The sequence below is a fragment of the Tupaia chinensis genome, unplaced genomic scaffold (genome assembly GCF_000334495.1).
Source record: "Tupaia chinensis unplaced genomic scaffold, TupChi_1.0 Scaffold143836_2, whole genome shotgun sequence".
NCBI lineage: Eukaryota > Metazoa > Chordata > Mammalia > Scandentia > Tupaiidae > Tupaia > Tupaia belangeri.
The window spans coordinates 416,849-438,363 of record NW_006203687.1 but is presented as its reverse complement, the minus strand read 5'-3'; the positions used below and the strand labels follow the sequence as shown (position 1 = coordinate 438,363).

The 21,515-nt window shown below is 48.2% G+C and overlaps 1 protein-coding gene across 1 annotated transcript in view; it reads left to right on the top strand.

The window, feature by feature from the left end:
- Positions 1 to 21,515, top strand: part of TRIO (trio Rho guanine nucleotide exchange factor) — a 298,566-nt gene that overhangs the window by 226,507 nt on the left and 50,544 nt on the right. The window contains exons 36-37 of the mRNA XM_027767024.1: positions 2,784 to 2,924; positions 19,517 to 19,809. Of these exons, the coding sequence (XP_027622825.1) occupies positions 2,784 to 2,924; positions 19,517 to 19,809 (434 nt within the window). The remainder of the gene's footprint in view (positions 1 to 2,783; positions 2,925 to 19,516; positions 19,810 to 21,515) is intronic.

The following is a 21,515-nucleotide window of genomic DNA, read 5'->3' as shown; positions in this document are numbered from 1 at the left end:
TGGTTTCCACCAACCTTTTCTTCCCACGGACTGTTGAGGTTACTAAGCCCTGGTCTTTTTCTCCTGAACAGAAATTATGTTTAGTTTCCTAGAACGCACTATTGGGCATACCACTGTGGTGGAAATCAGCCTTGGGATTGAAGATGTATTTCCGGTAGCTTTCGCCATCGTCTGAACTTTCTCCCTTTCCTTCACCTTACCTCTTGTCTCAGCCCTTTCATTTACTAATAACTTCAGCGTTTCTGTGGGCTCCGTGTTTCCCAGTCGAGTGGATTAGGTTGTCGCCTCTGCAGGGAGGGTCCTCCGGTACCCTTAATGAATACTTATTTCTATCCTTACTTACTGTATCAAGTGCCATGTTCCCTGGGAAAAGCTCTGCAGGCTCACGTTTCCCTGAACAGAAGGAAGGAGGGATGAGAACAAACTTCCTGTCCCTTGACTCCCTGGCCCTGCGGTGCCCCAGCTCACAGATGTGAACGTGAAATTTGAAGAGATCAGGCACTGGGGAAATTTCTCATACGTCTTTAGCTAAAATTATTTTATTCGTTTTTAAGCTTCATTCTCTCCCTCTTTCATATGAACTGATATTACACATAAAGTAATTCATTTTCCTGACAGCCCTTTTTTAGTTTTTTTAATGAATGGCCCTTGCTTGGCTGTCTATTTTTGGAAAGGGACAAGGAAAACTATTTAAAAAGGTTGTAGTAAATGAAACCTTAGAATGTCAATTAACTCAATTTCCTTTAGGTCATAATTTTCAGTGCTCTCTTTTTTTTGGCCAGTGAAAGAGGAGGTCATGTATTTGGTAATAAAGTTTTCTTTTCTTGCCTGAAAAGCGCTCTGTGCTTAGTCCTGCCCCTGCACCTTGGTCCTGGCATAAGTACACCATCTGGATTTATCATGGGACCATTTGTAAAAAAAAAGAACCTTTTGCTATGCTTTTGGTCTTTTAAGAAGAATCTAAAGCCCAATATGGACCCGTGAGTGCCAGACCCCACCGGAAGCAGTTTGCGTTTGAGAAGGACCGCAGTACGTGAGACCGTGCGCTCTGTCCTGGTTATATCATCTTGTTTGTGCTAGTGGCTGGTTGTCATAAACTCAAGTTAGAAGTCACTGCTGTCTTCACACTTCTTTTGTTTAAGATTTCTTTGCAGAGGGAGGGTGGCAGGTGGTATGATGGTTAAGGCACTGGACTCCCACATAGCCGACCGCAATTCGAGTCCCAGACCTGGTGGCTTGCTTTCTCACTTTCCCTTTCTCTGGTCAAATTAACAACAACAATAATAATAAGCAATGTAAGTCGTTCTTTAAAAAGATTTTAGTTTTTGCTGTAGGGTGTATATGCTCGACAGAGGCAGAGAGAAACCACACACCCCCTCCACACACACACACACACGTACACACACACACACACACAGAGTCAGGGAGAGGGAATGGCCACGCCATAATCCCTTCTCCTCCATTCTCCTCTTAGGATTTTGGGCATGCACAGACACCTGGCATGATTACCAAGTCACCAGGTCTAGGACTTGGACCATGCAGCCAGCCATGTGGGGTCCAGAGCCTCCACCTCCATACCTCCCGCTGGCCCTCATGTAAGAATTTTTAAAATTTACTTTGCAGCAAATGCAGGGGTGTAGGAGAAAGGGACCAAAATGTAATTCTTTTACTGTCTGTTAGATAAAGCAAATATAAGAAGATGTGTGTGTGTGTGTGTGTATATATACATGAAGAATCATATATGAATATAAAGAACTCCAGAAAATAGTACATGATTTTGTTAAGGCAAATATAGGCTTTTGCAGATAATACCTCCTCGAGAGCTGTATAAGTGACTAAAGGTCCTGCTACAGCTCCAGCTGTGCAGAGAATCCTCTAGGCTGCCTCCTGAAAGCAGGAGCTGGGCTGTCACAGCACCGTGCGCTGCTTGAATTTGTGAGGAGCAGGAGATGCCCACGCTTACATAGCGGCCGAAAGGTAGGCCCCCTTCCTCCACGGTGGATGTTGGATGTTCTTGGACAGTTGTACTGTGGGATACAAGGGAGGGAACATATGGAAACTTTCAAGTTGAGGGGAAGAATTTATGGAGGCCAAAGAAAATATCCAATTTCCAAAAAAGAGTGAAATGAACTTGTGAGAGACGCTGTAGTAAAAATGCCTTTACAGTCATCGTATGTCCGTTTATTTATTTTTGCTTGTATGGCTGCTTCCTGTGAGGAAGAATGGAGGCATGTTTTTAATAAACTAGGAGTGCCGTTGTAGCATGGTGATGTCACCCATTGGCTATTAGACCACATGGCGTTTTTTGGGTTTTTTTCCTATCAAGTCGCTTCAGGAGGGCCCTTTGTCTGCTGCATGTCTCAGGGAGGGCCTCCCCCAGATGCACACAAAGCCCGAGCCACTCAGAAAGCCTGGGGAGGGGAGGGCCCCTGTCACTTACATTGCACTGAGCCAGGAAATTGCAGGAGAGGAGAGACATCTGGTTCCCAGGGTGCCTGAAGAATTTCCTTGAGCTCCAATTAGAGTCAGTGTGGTAGAATGTAATCCACCAGCCTGGAGAGTCCTGCTTGGGAAACCCACTGCAGCAGCTCTGGGAGCAGCAGAGGGAGGGGAGCTCTCCACTGGCTGGCTGGCTGGCTGGCTGGCTGGCTGGCTGGCGTGTGGATGCTGATCAGTCCTTGCCTGAGTGCCTGTCCCTGTCGCCAGTCTAGCCTGTGTCTGAGTGTCCAACCTTTCTCGATTTTGCTACTGAGTGTACGGAGCAAGAGGGCCAGGGTTCTGAACCTCTAGCCTCAAACCGGCTCCACTCGGCATGCCCAACGGAATTAAGCCAGTCGGCACGCTGGACCCTCTGTCGTCTGTCGGCCCAGCCTACTGCAGCGGCGGGCAGCCGGGCCCCTGCAAGTACTGGATCCTCGACCTAGGTACTCAGCCCTCCGCGCACGCTGCTTTCTTCCTGCCCTTTTCTTTCAGGTGGCTGCTTGAATGGTTGGCGTGCGCTTTAAAGCAGATGTGTTTTGTGCTTTGAAGCTGGTCGCCTTGTGGAGGGGGCTGTGTGTGGATGGCTCATAGGGACCACTAAAATGTGGTCACTAAGATGTGACAGCAGCCGGTGATCAGTGCTCTCCACAGCCCTCCATGTTCCAAGGCATCTTCACTATCTGGGGACTTTCTTGTAAGTGGTGTGTAAACAGTCTATAATCTGCTACAAATTGCCTTCTTCTGATCGGATTGGTTTTATGTCCGTTTCAGGTTTAATTTTGTTTGGGGATTTTCAGACTACTTGAGAGTATGACAGTGTGCTGGCATTGATACCTAGATTCTCTGATTCCTTCTCATAAGAACTGTGGCCAGATGATACGATCCTGGAAAGTCCTGTGGGGAAAGGGTCCTCCCCCATCACCGTTGTGTTCCATGCGAGCATCTGCTCTAAAGGCAAGCCGGGGGGAGGGAAAATCTGGTTTCTGCGAAGGTGATTGGGAAATAGATACAGTGCACTTTGAGGAAAAGACCACAGGGTACCAGAGAACCAAGGTGAGGGGGACATCAGGTCTGCGGGTCTCCAGAACCTGGTTCTGCAGAGGAGGTCAGCCTTCCATCAGGGACCTCTGACATCTGTCCAGGCCATGGCACCAACACATGGATTTCTCACAGGCCATCACCGGCGTACCAGTAGGAGTGGTTTCTACCAAGGTTCAGGGCCTGATGGGCTTCACATGTCATGTTGCCTTCACTTTCTTGCCAACCATTGTCCGGGCTGTGTGTCAGAGATGTGGGGTGCCCAGGGGCTCTGGCAGTACTTTCTAGAGTTTCCAATTCATTGCGAACCCAATATAGAAGATAGATTGGTCAGGGGACCCACCAATGAGGGAGGTATTAGTGCAAAAGGGGGACGCAGAAAATGTGCCTTCAGCAACTATTGGGGGTGGCACCGCTTAACTCCAGGTGTTCGTTTGCGGAACACCAGAGAAACAAACAAAATTGCCCTCGATTAGGGGGCCCTTGAGGAGGTAAGTGTTGCTGTATGAACTTATTGTTGTAAGCATCATCTTCAATCATTATTCTTGGATTTTTTTTTTCACAGAACTATCAAATTGTTTTTTAAAGCTACTGATCATAGAGTCAGAGTTTTTTTTCAAAATCTTATGTTCATTAAATTGTTCCAGAATGTTCTTGAGAGACGGTGGCCTCGTTGCCTGGAGGTGTATAATAAGCTGGGCAGGTTTGATAGGGGTTGTTGGGCACTAGGGATTTCTGCACTAGATGGATGAAGGCTGATAGTGCGTAAGATCTCAATTGGAAATAATCTCTTCTGGGCCACGAAAGGAATATTGGTAATGTCAAAAGTCAGATTTAGAGCTAGCCCCCAGCTAGCTCCGGGTCTCTAGGAAATCACTCCCTCTCTGTGAACTTCACTTTCTTTGTTCACGTAATGGGAATACAGTAGTGTATCAAATATCCCCAAAGTTTAGATCAAAATAGTTTAATGATCAATGTTACAAAGGAGTAATGAATCTTAAGAAGACATAGCATTATGTCTCTAGAGAGAGAATGTTGAAACCAATACTATTGTAGTTTATTTGGAATTCTTCTGAAGAGACACTAAATTTGCTTTTTAAAGTACCGAAGGAAATTTTCGGTTTCCCCAGATATTTTTTGTTCTAGCAATTCTCAAACTATAGAAAAGTCTAGGTGATGTTTGTGAAGCTGTCACTACAGAAGTTTTTTTTAAGAATTATTTATTTTAATTTGCTATAGGGAACCCATGCTCACCAGAGAGAGCAAGAAAGTGAGAAAGCAAGCTGCCAGGTCTGGGATTCAAACCACAGTCGACCATGTGGGAGTCCAGAGCCTTAAGCACCGTACCACCTATGGGCCCCACCACAGAATTTTTAAGTTAATACAAACTTGTAAAGAAACAGATAACTTATGGGATTTACTGGAGGAGGAAAAAAAGTTACCTCACAGTGAAGAATAGATAAGAAAAAGCAAAATTGCTTTTTGGTGGGTTTTTGTTGTTTTGTTTGTGGGAATGTGGTGTTCATAGATGACTGCCCGTCTTTCTAAACCTTATAGTAATGCCAAGAAAACTTCCTGGATGTCCTTAAATCAGAGTGGTATCATAATATTCCACCTATTAAATCGGTTATGGGCAAGTTTATGTATGTCAGGTTCAAAAAGGAAAAATGATTCTGGGTAACAACAAGAAAAAAGATCCCGGAGGAACTTTGCACATCAAGCCACAGCAACCGCAGACCCTTCCACCCCTGCAGGCAATCCCGGGCTTCACGTAGAAGAGGCCGTTTCCTGCTTCCTGCCCTGTTCAGTGGGGCATCCTCCTGTCCAGATGAAGCCAGTCTTTCTTGGGGGCCAGGAGATGGGACTGCCAAGCAGTCCTTAGGAAAAGATCTCAAGAGGTCAAGAAGCGCCGTCCACTTCCTTTTACGAGGGTCCCCATGGGAGAGCCAGTTGCCCTAAGATAGTGAAACTCTTGGCTGGGTTCCGGTTCTGAAGCAGGTACGGTACCCTTTCACTGGGCAGATGGAACCCACGCCCCTGGCTCCACGTACGCAGACGCGTAACAGCGACCCCCCCTAGCACGAACAGGGCCACGTACAGAGTGAACTGTTGCTCTGCAGTACGTGGATTCTCAGCAAACCTCTTCTCTTTTTTTCTTCTTCTTTGGATTCTCACCAAGGCAGGTTTTGTTTTTATAAATGAAAGAAAAGCATTACAAAGACCAAATAGGATAAAGGAATTTGTTGGCCGAAACAGTCTGAACCTGTTCTGAACTTACTGAGTTCATTTGCAGCCCTGCCTCGCTCGGGTGAAGGAGCCACTGCGGGGGACATTCAGTTTCAGACGAATGAGCAAAAGCCACGAATGAATGCTCGCCACAGAATTGCACTGTTTCAGCAAGAGGAATGATTGTTTCTCATCAATTATAGGCAAACCAAATGGCTTCTCAAATCTTTCTTGCTTTTTACGTATCTTCAGGTAGAATTTAAGACAGGCTGTGCATTGTGGAATAGTGGGGACCCTTGCTGGAGAAGCCAGGACACCAGTGCTGACCCGACCCGTGTGACCCGGGATCATTCCTTGCTAAGTCTTGCTAAAACCATAGTTTTCTCATCTGCAAGGGGCGGGGGAGAATAATGTGCTCATTGCTGTGGTGGTTCCATTCCCCAAAGTGGACATGGATGGTGGTTCTTTTTTTCCTTTTAGGATTTTAAAAGTGTTACACTGAATTTGTCTATATCTCCAGGGAAAAAGCAAAGAAACAAAATTATGTGGGATTATAGCCTTTTTGGGGGAATAGAAAATTTAGGAATAGTACAACTTTTTTTGAAGGTAATATTAAAAATAGACCGAAACCTCCCCCTCAAGGTACCCTAAACCTGTGGGGCCCCAGGTTAGGAGCACTAAGATGCAGTGGCCTTCCCAGGCTCGGAATCCTTGCCTCTCTGGACAAGGAGCAGACACCCTCTCGGGAGCTGTGACCTCTCTCTGGTATGTGCTCTTCTGAGTATATCCCTGCAGTGCGGTTTCAAGGCGAACACAAATTTATGGCTTTTCGTCCTGAAGAATTTCCTCCAGGTGCTGCAGGGTGGCCCCTGGGGTGTGCGATGAAGTCCGTAAACCAGTGAAGGCTGCCTGGGAGCTGGGTAATGAGCCATGGGGTCCCTGGTGAGGGCTTCCTCCATTTCCTCTTCCTGTCTCTAAGGATGGGGGGGGGGCGCGGGCTGGGCAACCGCAGCCCACATGCTCCTATTAATTTCTTGCAGTTCTCACATAAAACCATGCAAATGTGAACAAAGCCTATCACTCCCAGAAGATCTAGTTTCTCTATATTTGCCAATAGTGAAAAAAAATTGGAAAAATCAGACATGGAGCCACAGCGAGAAACAGCACCCCCTTAGGAAACCCTTGGTAACATTTGAACACATTTCCCTCCAATCTTTTTATATGTGAAATAACGTCTTTCTTCTTCTTTTAGATTTTTGTCATAGGGCTCATGTGCTCACAAGAGAAACAGAGAGGGAGAGGGAGAGGGGGAAATCACCCTTCAGCGGGATGGCCATGCCACAATCCCTTCTCCATTCTCCTCCCAAGATCTGGAGCATGCACACACGTGCACCTAACGTGATTTTCAAGCCACCAGGTACGGAACTCCAAGGATAATTGGCCACGTGGGAGCCCAGCACCTTAACCACCAGGGCACCCGCTAGCTCCAATAATGTCTCACTTTTATTGATGATTTTAATGGCTGAATGTAAGAGGCCATCTCAATCGAATCCATTGCCATTTTCTCAAATGCACAGTTGAAGAAGTTTCTATTATTACATCCTGTTAAAGTGAACAGTTTGCACTGTAGTGCAAGTGGACTTCTTCTGATTACCGTAACAATAAATAGTTATTATGTCCAGAGATACAGCCATTTTGAAAAACTTCTGGGGGCCGGCAGATGGTGCAGTGGTTAAGACACTGAACTCCCATGCAGCCAACTGCGGTTCAAGTCCCAGATCTGATGGCTTGAAAATCATACCAGGCACATGTGCGTGTGTGTCCAAAATCCCAAGAGAAGAATGGAAGAGAAGGGATTTCCGAGTGGCCATTCCCCCTGGAGGGTGATCTCTCACTTTCCCTCTCACTGTTTGACTCTGCGGTTTCTCTGGAAAGTGCCACATGCCCTATGGCCAAAAAAAAAAAAAAAAAATCTTTAAAAAGGAAGAAAACTTCTGAGACCAGTATATTAGCCCTCAGGCAACTTCCCCTTCCCTTTTTATCTCTTAAAGCTGGTGGGTTGCTGTAAGACTCGGCCAGGGGCCCAGGGGCCCAGAAGCGTCTGTGGAGCTGAATTAAGGACTCCTTAATAACAGACGGGAACTGCTTATCATGACGCAGGCACTAAAGGCTGCTTCTCTTTGTTTTCCCTCCAGCTACAAAGAAAGGCAGCTTGTAGCGCCTGCCCCAGGCTTTCTCACCCGTCCCTGTCCCCACTCAGAGGCTGTCCTCAGAGGCTGTTGGGGCCTTCCAGCTCCTGCCTCCTGGCAGCTCAGTGCCAGTTTATCACATGGGGCACTAATTAAAGCCAGGACAGGATGGGCGCCTTTAACTGTGTTCTGAGCAGAGGCGTTCTCTTCGTTCCCTTTGTCTCGGGGCCTGCTTTGTTTCTTCCTGGAATAACTCCAGGCCTCTCTTCCATCCTTCTCACTGTCAGAGTCAGAGTCACGCTGAAATAAAATAACACGGACTCCAGGGAAGAGTTCTTTCTTTTTGGAGAGGTTTTTGCTATAGGGCACATGCGCTCACCAGAAAGACAAAGAGACAAAAGGCGAGAAATCATCCAATCCCTTTCCCTCCATTTTCTTCTTGGGATCTTGGGCACGCATGCATACATGCCTGGCATGAGTTTAAGCTACTGGGTCCGGGACTCGAACCACAGTCGACCACATGGGAGTCCAGCGACATAGCCATTAGGCTAACTGCTGGTCCCAGGGAAGAGTTCTTAACAGGGCAACTCTGGGACGAGAAGAGAGGGACATTTCTTAGAAAGCTGCCTAACTGATCACAGCTGAATAACTCCAAAAAGCCATCACCCCAGCCTTCTTTTCTTCTTGTCTTTAGCTTTTATTTTTAATATCCTGGAAAAACTGGAGGGCAGTCCTCAAGAGATTACTAAATGGTAACTTGAAAAATAAATCCAGTGTCATTCAGGGAAGAGGGGAGGGGACAAGATACCATAATCAAACTTAGGGATTGCAGCCTTCATCCTTTCCGTGTTTCGGAGTGGGCCTGGTGCTGGGAGTACCTGCATCCCCATGGTTGAGCTGGTCTTCGAGTGCCCAGGTAGCCTTAGTTAGAGCCGCATGTTGGTTTTAATAGAGGTGTCGCTAAAATACACCCTCGGAGGGCATTCTTAATTGGTTAGGGTTTTTGTCTCTTAGTTTTCGAACTAAACAAGGAGGATCTCTAGGATATAATGCAATAGAAATGTGCTCTGTGGTCTGAGGGGGTGGGGGTCTTCTGCTTTCTCATTCCTTGCAGCTGTAATTCTTTCTGAACTAACGCTCTGTCCCTGGAGACTGAAACTTTAGCCAACCTGCCTCATAGTAGATGATGCGAGGAGTGATAGTGCTTGGCGAGCTCCTTGCAGGACATTCCAAGTCTAGGTTTTTTTCTTAATGCTGTAGAAAAATGAATATATTGTTATGTGGCTCTATAAAAACAGAAATCAGCGTGCTTTATGGCCTCTTTTGGTTACATATGTTCTTAGGCGACACATACATTTTTAAAAATATAAGTAAAGGCTTTTCCATGCTGGTTTTCTGAATCTGGTCTTAATTTAGAAAAAAAGAATAAGAAATGTATATATGAATGAAGGGAAATTGGACACCACCTGCAATAAATCAGTCACATAGTTTAGACCATCAACTACAGAATGTGATTTTAAACCATTTTATATGGGAAGGTCTTTGTGTACCCCATGTTATGTAAAGAAATATTTTCATTTTAAGAAATCTACAAATGCCCCCCAAAAACTTTTATCTTTGGTTTCCTCTTCAATAAAGTAGCCTGTTTATGTCATGTTTTCAACAAGTAGTTGGAAGGCCTTAACCAAAATATAAATATTCTGAAGATGACAGTACAAATGAGATCAGATCTTTCGATACATTTTGTGTTTATATCAAAAACTGTTGTGTTTCTTAACAGTGTTCAAACCTCTGACAGGCAGAGTCTGATGGAGAGACACCATGTGATTGCTTATTTCTCCCCGAATTAACTTTCCATTTCTAGAAACGATGACTGTCTATTCAGGGCTGTAATGAATACTGGATTGCCTTGGGAATGTCTTCCCAAACAGAGCAACTCCGAATCAAGCACTCATTATTTCATAACAGAGAGAACTTTATTATTTCTAAGTCAGCAGTATACTGAACACTGAGTCATCTGGTAAACACACTGAATTTGTTTTTTTAAGAAATAATGTTTCTTTGTGTAAGTGATATTAATCTTGAGTAATTTTGTAGAAAGAACAGGCATTTGACTTTTTGGGAACACAGAGGGACCTCAGCATCTCAAAGAGCCAAGCGAATAGAGGAGCATTCAGAAGTTCTTGGTTTCTGAGCGCTGAAACGGATCAGAGCCCAGGGCAGAAGTTGTGCTGCTGGTCGAGGTAGCTCAGTACCTGCATGGCAGCACCTGCGGGGAGACGGGCTTCCACAGGGCATACTCGGGGCAGAATCTGCAGGCGGTCCCCCCAGAGCAGCTCCATGCCTGGGCTTTTCCTGCCGCTCCTTCTGCAGGAGAGGGGCGTGGCTCTGCCCTCAGCAGTGTCCAGGTGAGCAGGGGACCCTGGGACAGTGCTACCTCAGGGCTCCATGTGGGCAGGGAACCACTTCCAGTGCTAGTTGGATGTGAGAACTGATGTAAAGTCATCTGTCCCCTGGGAGTCTCCACCTGGCACCCCTCAAGTGCACAGTGAAGTGCACCAGGTGGGAAGGTGTGGCAGCCAGCCCTGAGCTGTGCAGGTCTCCAGCCTGCAGGGTTTATGTGGGTTTCCAGGGTTGTTTTAGAGAAGTTTTTTGGAAACTCATCTTTTTTTCATCCTGCAAAGCTATGTTGAAATAACCTGCTTTTATCCTAGGTAAAGTCAGGCATGAGTCCAAACCTTTACCCGTCACAACTGGCAAGATACTTTCTGTTTGTGACAGCTTAGACATTTGGTGCAGAAAAAGCCTTTTATTCACCCTCCCCTGCAAGATATATCTTAGGAGCTGACTCCCATCAAAAGCAGGGAAAGCTCCAAGAAAACAGGTATTGGGCTAGGACCTCTCCCCTTGTAAAACCAGTATTTCTTCATAGAGAAGGGTCACGTTAGAAGGGCCAACAGGTAGCACGGTGGTTAAAGCCCTGGATCCCACATGGCTGAATGGTTCAAGTCCCTGACCCCAACACCTTGAAAACCATACCAGGCACATGTATATGCACGCCCAGAATCCTGAGGGGAGAATGGAAAAGTAGTGACTGTGGCATGGCCATGGTCATTTCTCACTTTCCACCCCACTCACCGTTTCTTCCCAGTGCGTACACGTGCCTTACAGCAAAACCAAAAAAAAAAAAGTAAACTCCAGCCTAAAAGTAGGGTTAAAAAAAAAAACACTTTTGTACAACCAGTTATTTTTTACACAGTGTGGCTTTGAGCTGTCTCTGTCCCATGAGCAGTCCACTGGCTGCCCACCTCTCCCTATCACCTCTGGCAGGAGACAAGAGGTGTGTGACAGGGTGTCGTCTTGGTCCTCCGTCCTTGCTCAGCTCAGCTGGTGTCCTAGTGAGTGGAGATGGTCCTATGGGGACTCTGAGTGCTTCAGCTGTCACTGGGTTTCCATGTTGGCCTCTTGTCACTCAGCTGCCCACTCCAGGGTCCCAGTCAGGGGACGTAACAGCCAAGAAACCATCATGTCTAGGGAGCCAGCAGCCCGGTGGTCGACCATCCCCCAGCTGCAGGCCCCCTTGTACTTAGAACATTTCTGGGTCCTGTCAGGTGAGCTGGGTTCTCTCTGTTCAGGGTGCAAGTCTGTAGCGCACGCCCCCAGATTCGATCACGTTCCTTCCATGGGTTCGGGCTAACCGCCTCCTCTGTGATGCGCTCTCAGTAATGCTCTTTTCTCCATCATTTCATCTCCAAGGTATTCTTCAGTTCCCACTTTGGCAGTGAGATCCTGTTCTTCTGATCTGCCAAGCAAAGGATATGCCATCTGTTTTCATGTATTTAATTTCTTCACATTTCTTTATTGGAAATTTCAGTGCTGAAAAAAAAGAAAGACCTTCAAAGTGAAATGATTTCCTAACTAGAAATGCTAACTAGGTTAACATTCGCCTTACAGGAAAACGTTTGGAGGAAAAATGGTGCTTGGAGTCGTGTGCATTAACAAAGCCATGTTTTTAGCTTACGTGGTGTTCAGAAACGACGCTAAGAATAAACTGCATTGAGAGATTTGCAGAGTCAAAAGGCAGCGCTGTGTGTGCACCTCAGGTTGGCGTGTTGTGTTCAGCCAGAGCCACAGGACAGGTGTGTCCCTGTGCCTCGTGATGGTTATGAGGAACCTGTTCTCTTGTCGTGACAGGACTCACCAAAACTGTAACACAGCAGGGAAGCTACTTCCTGTGTGTACACGTGTGTGCACGCATGTTTTCTCACCTTCCGTCTTCACGAGGGAAAAGGGAGAGCAGTCGCTTTTCCACGGGTCAGTTTTAATCGATCCGGGTGATTGCCGTGTGTGCTAGCTTTTGGGGGTCAGCCCGCGGTGGCTGCTGTGGGGCCCGTGCGAGTGTGTGGGAAGGGGCCATGCAGGGAACAGGGGCCAGGGCGGTCATCTGTGCATTTTCTCAGGCAGCAGAGGCCATGTGTTCCTCATTACAGCGTGAGCCATGGCGGGCCGGGCCGGGCCTCTGCTCGAATCTCGGGATTATTAGAGAGGAAAAAAACGAGCTGGGGAATTTGTCTTTCTCCCCTGTATTTTCTGCGTTCACTTCAGACTGGAAAGCAAACACATTTGCATGTTTGCATTAAGGACACTGTGCACCCTCTTAGAAAGTATGTGAAGTTGGCTTTCAATATTCTGTTGTCACATTTTCTCATTACCGTCCCCCAAACTAGGGTTCATAGCTCCCCACAGCTTCAGGCTCTTTTTAAAGGTCGTTTCTGTGTCAACGTGTCATCAGTGTGACACCTGCTGCCCAGAGTGGAGGCTGGACATCCCGGTGTGCCCAGAGCCCTCACTGGGCTCCCGTAAATGCAGGAGGCTGACAGGAACCGTTCAGAGACTTACAAACACGGTGTAGGTTGACACTGTAACAAAGCTTATGAAAAATGGCTTCTCTGTCCTGAACCTCTGTTGGGCACGTGGCTTTTCTTCTTCCTCATCTAAAATTCCCCAAGTCATACCCCATCTTTGTCTCCAGCATCATGATCTTGCGTTAATATGGAAGGCCTGGGAGATATTGTAATCACTGTGTGAAAGAAAGTGAAGATGCCGTCCCCCAGGGTCATTTACAGGCTAGTTCATTTTTTATGTGATCCTTGGGAGAATTTCTAATATACTGTGAGCTTTATGTTTTTATTTTTTTTTTAAGTCAAAGCATATTTAATTTCTTCTATATGAAAGAAAGGAAACACTGCTTAACAGGGTCTTGATGCCGTGACCCACCCCAGCCTCAGCCAGCCCCAGATGGGTACGTACGCATCTGCCCAGAATACTCAGTCTCCCATGCTAAATCTAGAGCCTTCCCGTGTAGATTTCTTTTGGTTTTTTTTGTTTTTTATTAAAACTAAACTAAACTAAAAACCCTTCCTTAATTTCAATGCAGGGGATTACAATCCAGTTTGAAGATACAGAGAGGACAGTCACACAGTTTTGCTCTGGACTATTTTTTTTTTTTTTTTTTGGAGAGATTTTCACTGTAGGGCGCGTGCGCTTGCCAGACAGACAGAGAGAGACATAGAGACAGAAAGCGAGAAATCACCCCCCAGGGGGGATGGTCACGCCGCAATCCCTTCTCCTCCATTCTCCTCTCGGGATCTTGGGCACGCACGCACACGCACCCGGCGTGAGTTTTAAGCCACCGGGTCCGGGACACGAACCGCGGTCGACTACGTGGGAGTCCAGCGACATAGCCATTACGCTAACTGCTGGTTCCCGCTCTGGACTATTTGAACCAAGGCAGTCAGCATTCATAAGCTAACAGTTCACTTGTTCTTGGCTTCCTCAGTGATTCACAAGTCTGATTTCTTCGTGTCCATTACACCCTCCTGCTATGATGGAAGATTGCCCTGCATAGAAACGTTATGTGCGGCATCTGATGGGCCAGGCACACCTGGTTAAACTTTTCCGGCCTCTTCTTAGAGCGGCCTGATCAAGTTATCTTCGGACCTGAGCAGCAGCGGCTCCGAAGTGTCCTTGAATTGTGTATCTTGAGTACATGGCAGTGGTTGCTAAATTAAACATTTCTTTGAGTTCTTCCAGCCAGATTTGTAAGTTAGCCTTTGGTTTTGCAAATGTGCCTCTAAGTCATGCTTATCCAGCTAAGAGTTTTCATCAAGACTTTATTGCATTATTCATTCAACAGATATCTTTGAATGCCTACAATGGACCGAAAGGAGAATAGCTTTTTTTAAAACTAGCTGAAGTCTTTTAGGGAAACTGGAGGAGAATTTGGAATGTGAGACAGATGTTTATTGGAAAGTGTCCCAGTGTGAAAAATATGCACGTCCGTGTGCTGGCTGAACCTCGCTGGATATGACACGCTGTCAGCAGAGGTCCTGTGTGCATGCATGTGGCTGACGTCACATGGAGGGAGGGGTGCCGGTCACAGAGCCAGGGTGACATAGGCAAGCTGTGGCACCAGCCGTCCAGGGGCCAGGCCTTGCCATCTCTACTGCCCTTCCTCTGGCTCTGGACCAGGAGTTCTCAGGTATCCTGTCTCGCCGCATCCTCTCTTCCTAGCCATCTGTGTTGGCTTTTTCCCTGTTCACAATGTGAGTCTTGCCTCCAACTTACGTTAGGCTCTACATTTACAGAGACCTCTTTGATACCTTTCCCTCCCAGCAGCCTGGTAAATCCAGAGGAATTGCTGTCATATTATACACCAGGAAGTAAAGCAAAAGAGAATTGTGGACTTGCAAGATACCCACATGCCATGGGAAGTGGGGGTGGGCTTGGAACCCAGCCTTGCAGCCAGGCAGGCTTTGTACTCCGGATACAAGGGCAGCAAATGCTTCTGACCCCCTGGAGCCTGCGTGTCTTGAGACAGTGAAACGGAAGTAGTGCAGAGATGCGAGGAGCTGGTTGTAGCTCCACACTCTGCAGTCCAGTTGTGCTGGACACTCAGACGACATAAACATGTGACCATTGTAAGATGAAGGAGTTCAACGGAAATGTGATCCTCCTTAGTCTGTGACTGGCAGGATATGATCCTTTTTCCTTTTTTCCTAAATTAAAAAATAAAAAGTGCCTTTATTAATCACAGATGTCCCAGATTTGCAGGCCGGGGCCGGAGGCGGTCTCTGCTCTCTCAGCAGGGCTGCTGTGTGTGTGTTCACGTGGAGTAATGCCCTGTGCGGTGCGAGGGCCAGGGCCCTGGCTTCCTCTTCTCTCCTTGCTTTTCCTTTATTTTAAAAAGAATGTGAGAGTGGACTCTCTGCGAACTCTGACTACAGGCCAGAGCCATCTGCGTGAGGGTCTCCCCCCAAAATACGAAATCAACTTGAATGTGTTTTCTCTTGCAGGGTGTCATGCAGATCGTGCAGTTCACCCGTGGCTTTCTGTGGTCCGCACTGGGCACCTGTGATATGCCGGGAGCATCTCTCTGTGCTCCTCCCATTTCTTCTGAGTTTTTGCTATGGGTGCATCCACTCACCAAGAGAAAGCATGCGAGTGTGTTGGCGGGGAGGTGAGAATCACCCTCCGGGGGCATGGCCAGTCCCTTCTACTCCACTCTGCTCTGGGGACATTGGGCACATACAGACGTGTGCTCAGCGTGTTTTTCAAACCACCAGGTCCAGGACTCAAACTGCCCATTGAGCCACGTAGGATCCATCTGCCTTACCTCCATGCCACCTGCTAGTCCACTTCGTCCTCTTGATTAGGGACGATAGGAACAGATTTAAGTATTTCATCTAGGTGCGTCATTCATTCTTCATGCACCTGGAAGTGATTTCTAGCATTCCCTAGACGCCATACTTGGCCTGCGACTGCAAACCTAATTGTGACTAAAGCTGATCCCCGTTTCTCTGGGACTCCCAGCTTATGTAAATTCAGTGATTCAGTGTAGGAAGTTCTGTGCTGCCCTGGAGTCCTGGGCGGGCTTCAGCCATCCTACGTCTAAGTAGAGCGTCACAGTTTACGCAGCCCATTCATTCCGTGACTTCCTGTAAGCCTGTTACAGCCCTGCGAGATGGGGTAGCTCTCGTGCCAGAATACTACCTGGGGAATCTAGACTCAGACTCAGACCCTTGACGAGCCTAGTGTGATCTGCCACCTGGGCCTTAGTCAGTGGGTTTGCCAGCCTAGTGTGATCTGCCACCTGGGCCTTAGTGGGTTTGCGAAGCTGCAAAGAGGAAAAAAAGCACATTCCCAAGCCCGGCATCGTGTGGACTGAAATTCTTGCCAGCTGACCTGAGTGTTGGCTGAGAAGGCAGGACCAGGACCTGGCTCTCTTCCAAGAAGGACACAGTTGTCAAAAAACCAGAGGGACGGGACCAGCAGTTAGTGTAATGGCTATGTCGCTGGACTCCCACGTAGTCGACCACAGTTCGAGTCCCGGACCTGGTGGCTTAAACTCACACTGGGCACGTGTGCGTGCATGCCCAAGATCCCGAGAGGAGAATGGAGGAGAAGGGATTGCGGCGTGGCCATCCCCCCTGGGGAGTGATTTCTCGCTTTCTATCTCTCTGTCTCTGTCTGTCTGGCAAGCGCACACACCCTATAGCAAAAACCTCTCCAAAAAAAGGGAGAAAAAAAAAAAACCAGAGGGACAAATGCAGTTTGGGCGTTAACAAGACTTTCAGGGCACTTCCCAGTCAGTTTGATCCTGGGCCCTGTTCTTGCCCCTGCACCAGTGCCTCACATGAGGGGTGATGTTCCCATGCACTTAGTCTGGCCTCGGCCTCGTGAGAAGTCAAAGGCAAACACAGGGGAGAGTTGGGTCTCAGGAGGGTGGCCTTGATCTGCTCAGAATTAGAGGTCAGTAATTCACAAACTTGTGAACTTGACTAAAATTAAATGTTACTTCAGTTCCTCTCAGAACTGATCGGGCTACACAGCTACACTGGAACACCACCAGTCACTGCAATTGACTTAGATTGTTGGTGTGTGTGCTTAGGCTAGGAAACAGCCTGGAGCCGGGTCGTTCACTGTCCTTTTTTCATGTGTACCTGTGAGACACCTTGGCAGCTGGGCATGTGTGTAAGCAAGACAGACACGGCCCGCACGAAGCCCGGGCCCAAGGTCATGGCAGCTCCCTGTCTTGGCAGTTGCCCAGCGAGGAAGGCACTCTCTTGACCTGGTCAGCAGGGCTCTGACCACAGGGCTCTCCTGGGGATTACCCTTGGGACTGAGCCATCCACAGGCAACTCCTGAGCAGAACAGCGAGGGTGTGATGCTGGGGGAAGGAGCACACCCACCATGCTGTCAGGACAGGGCACTCGGCTCCTGCGGTGACGGCCCACTATCTGCAGAACCCTTCTCGGGAGGCAGCTGTGTGTAGATCTGATGGGAGGCCTAAAAGTTTAGCACTTGGTTTCTTGTGGGATTTATACTTATCACAGACCCTGCAACACTGAAGACCTCATTCCACTAGAGATACCATTAGGAGAGGTGACTGACTTCAAAGTCTGCCACAGAGGTGTTGGCCCCTGGGCAAAGTCTGTTCTTCAGATCACCATAAATAATAGCAGACACTTTATTTCGTTCCACTAGTGACTGTATTAAGCATAATAATTCTGAAGCTGTGAGTTCCCGACTTACGTATCGCCCCAGCCCAGGGGAGAGCATGCACATGGCTGTTGGAATTCACTGGTTTCAGTGAAAGGAGTTTCTACAGCAAAAAGAAAAAATAACATGTATTGTCTTTTTCAGAGAGAGTCAAACAGCACATGGAACTGAATTAGAAGCAAAGCAGAAGGGGGGGGCCATCTTTCCCATCGCTGGTCACCAGTATGATGACTAACGTGTCACACTTGCACCAGACACAGTGTCTGCGGATCTCAGAGACAAGTGATGTTTTTCCCTCTACGTTTTAACTTCTGAAACAAAAAACGTCTATATAAAAATGTTAAATTCTAGGAAATTTTCTTCTTAGTCCGTAGCCACTACTGGTGGTTTTCAAGGTCACAGATTTTCCAGTGAAGTCAGTAATGTCACCTCCGTGGTTCTCCCCATGGGGAGTCAGGGAAGGACACTGCTTGCCCTCTCCCTTGCAGAATCCCGCGTGTTGGTCTGAGGCACCCATGAGCTCTGCCGTGGGCAAGCCTGATCCTCCCTGGTTCTGCATGGACCGTCTGGGCATGGCCATGTGGCTAATGCTTGGCCTGCCAAGTGAGCAGGAAATGCCTTCATTATCCCCCTTCAGTTTATTTCTTGCATATGAGAGAGAAGGAAGCACCCCAGCAGGTCTCTCCCACTGTGAACCACCCCGCGTTTCAGCCAGCTCCCTGTCCAGCCAGGTGCAGTGAACCCATTGTATGTGTGTGGTTACGGAGTTATACTTACTGGTGGGGAGTCCCAGCACATTCTCCAACTGGACCGACTCATGATAAGAATGTCATGGAGGGGGCCAGCTGGTGGCATGAGAGTTAAGGTAGCTAGATGCCACATGGTCGACTGCACAGATTGAGTCTCAAACTTAACAGTTTGAGAAATATACCAGGCATGTGTGCATATGTGCCTAGGATCCCAGGAGAAGGGAGAGATGGAGAAGGGATGGTGGCGTGACCATGCCCCATTGTAGGGGAGGTGCTTTCTCACTTTCTGTCTCTCTCTGGTAAGCACACGTGGCAAAATTATGTTTTAAAGAACTCTTGAGAACCAGCAGTTAGTGTAATGGCTATGTCGCTGGACTCCCACGTAGTCGACCACGGTTCGCGTCCCGGACCCGGTGGCTTAAAACTCACACTGGGCACATGTGCGTGCATGCCCAAGATCCCGAGAGGAGAATGGAGGAGAAGGGATTATGGCATGACCATCCCCCCTGGGGGGGTGATTTCTCGCTTTCTGTCTCTATGTCTCTGTCTGTCTGGCGAGCGCACGTGCCGTGCCCTATAGCGAAAAACCTCTCAAAAAAAAAAAAAACTTATTTTATTTGACTTTATTTATTTTAATTTGACCAAGGGGGGACAGAATGAGAGAGGGAGGGAGGAAGGGAGAAAGAGAGAGAGAGAAAGTGAGAAAGCAAACTACCAGGTCCAGCATTCGAACCATGGTAGGCCAGGTGGGAGTCCAACGCCCTTAACCACCACGCCGCCTGCCAGCCCTGTGGCAAAAAATTTTTTAAAATAAAGAATGTCCAATTGATATAGCTAAAGACTTTTAAAATTTCCTTTACATTCTCTTGCTTGGCTTTTGTTTCTCAAGAAAATGGATGGAAATAATTTTAGAATTCTGTGTTCAGTTTCTGATATTTTAAGCTATTGATAACGGTGGTGGTTTTCAGGATTGGTGACTTGAACTTTTCTGGAGGGCCAGTGCCTCTTGAGAAAGACTGTCTCTGGCAAAACTCAGTCTCGATAAGCGTTTGAAGCCTGTGTGCGTGTACGTGTGTGTGTGTGTGTGTGTGTGTGTGTATGTACACATGTGCGTGTGTGTGTGTGAGTATGTGTGTGCGATCAGCCCTCTTGCTGCTTCTGCCAGGTGGGTAAAGCCTGCAGCCCAGCTCCAGGGCTTCCCGAGCTTTCCAGCCTGTGGGTCGAAGGCACTGGCAGGTGTGCAGTGAATGCCCATCTCCCTCTCGTCCGCAGACTCGCTGTCCGTCTCCAGCAACGATGCCAGCCCGCCCGCCTCGGTGGCCTCCCTGCAGCCCCACATGATCGGGGCCCAGAGCTCACCAGGCCCCAAGCGGCCGGGCAACACCCTACGCAAGTGGCTCACCAGCCCTGTGCGGCGGCTCAGCAGCGGCAAGGCCGACGGGCATGTGAAGAAGCTGGCCCACAAGCACAAGAAGAGCCGGGAGGTCCGCAAGAGCGCTGATGCCGGCTCACAGAAGGACTCAGACGACAGCGCGGCCACCCCGCAGGACGAGACCGTCGAGGAGGTGAGGCTACTGGGGGGCCGGGCCAGGCAGCGGGGCCCAGCCTGAGTTTGGCCAAGGCCAGACCCTTGGAACGTTTTCCTTTGAAGTTGTAGAACTGGGAGTGAACCTGCTCAGTTCTGTGCTGTGCTCCCCCGGTGGTCAGCAGGATCCCGCCTCCCCATCGAAGTCTCTGCTGGGCAGACAGAGTCAGTGGAAGCACTGGGAAGGCCGTGGGGCTAGTGGCTCCCTGTGAGCCGGGTCAGATCCCCAGGGTTCCTTGCCCTACCCCAGAAGGAAGTCGGGACTATAGGCAGCAACCCTGTCCCCTCTCTCCACCAGGAGGGCACTGCGTGGTGTCCCCGAGCACTCGTCAGCCCTGAGGTCAGCAGACCACCATGGCGCATTTGCAGGGAGCACACCCGTTCTAGATCAGAGGAGCTCGTGGGGCGTTCGCATCCTCCAGTGATTGCTCATCCCTCACCCCGGTTCTTCCCTGAGGAGAAACTCTCTAGTTTACTTCGCTGACCCAGTAGTAAGCACTGGGTTATTCCCACGTCACCAGAGATGCTTGGATATAGATCAGCCAGGAATTTCTTTTGTCCAGGGACTTTAAATTCTGCAAGAAGCAGAATTCCTTTGTGACTCCCAAGATAGTCTCATGGCTGGCCGTGAGGGGCCCTCAGAGTTCTCCCTTGGGCCTCCCCAGATCCCACACAGGTTCCAACTGAGGAGAGACAGGATTGAATCCGCATTCTTTCACTTATGGCAGATGGTGATTCCTGCCATTGTCCCCGGAGACAGATAAGCTGCTCAGTGTTTTCTTGTGTGAATTTGGATGGGGGGAAGGGGTAGCTTTTTTTTTTCTTTTAGTTTTTGCTGTAGAGTCCTTGTGCTTGCCAGAGAGAGACAGAGAGAGGAAAAGTGAGAAACTACCCCCCACCCCCAGGGGAGATGACCATGCCTCAGTCCCTTCTCTTCCATTCTCCTCAGGATTTGGGGCATGTATGTACGTGCACCTGGTGCGATTTTCAAGCCACTGGGTCCAGGACTCAAACCGTGGTATTGGCTCTGTGGGATCCAGCAGCCTTGACCTCCATTACCACCTGTTAACCCTCTCCAGGCCTTCCCTTTGCCATGCACTTTCCCTGGAGTGTGTGGGTTCTTGTCCACTTTATATACGTGTCCTCGTGGTTTTTTTTAAACTCTGCCAGAGTGTACTTTCACAGAGAGGGAGAGGACAAAGTACCCCCATGGGGAGTGGTCTTGCCACAATCCCTTCTCCTCTGTTTCTCCCTCCTCTCAGAATTTTGGCCACACATGTGCACACAAGGTGTGTTTTCAAGCCACTAGGACCAAGACGCGAGCCACGTGTTGGCCATGTGGGACCCAGCCACCTTAACCACCAGACCACAGGGTCACCCCACATGTGTCCTCTTAATGGAACTGAAACTGAAATTTTTTTCTAAAAGCAAGAGTAAAGGAAAAATGATACTCGATTTAGATTCTTTTTTTTTTCTTTATTTTTTGTTTTTTAAGAGAAACTTTTGCTATAGGGAGCATGTGCTCACCAGAGAGGCAGAAAGTGAGAAATCACCCCCCAGGAGGATGGCCATGCCACAATCCATTCTCTTCCCTTCTCCTTTCATGATCTTGGGCACACACACATGTCTGCCGGCGGTTCCTTTTTTTGTTTTTTTTTTTTGAGAGAGGTTTTTGCTATAGGGCAT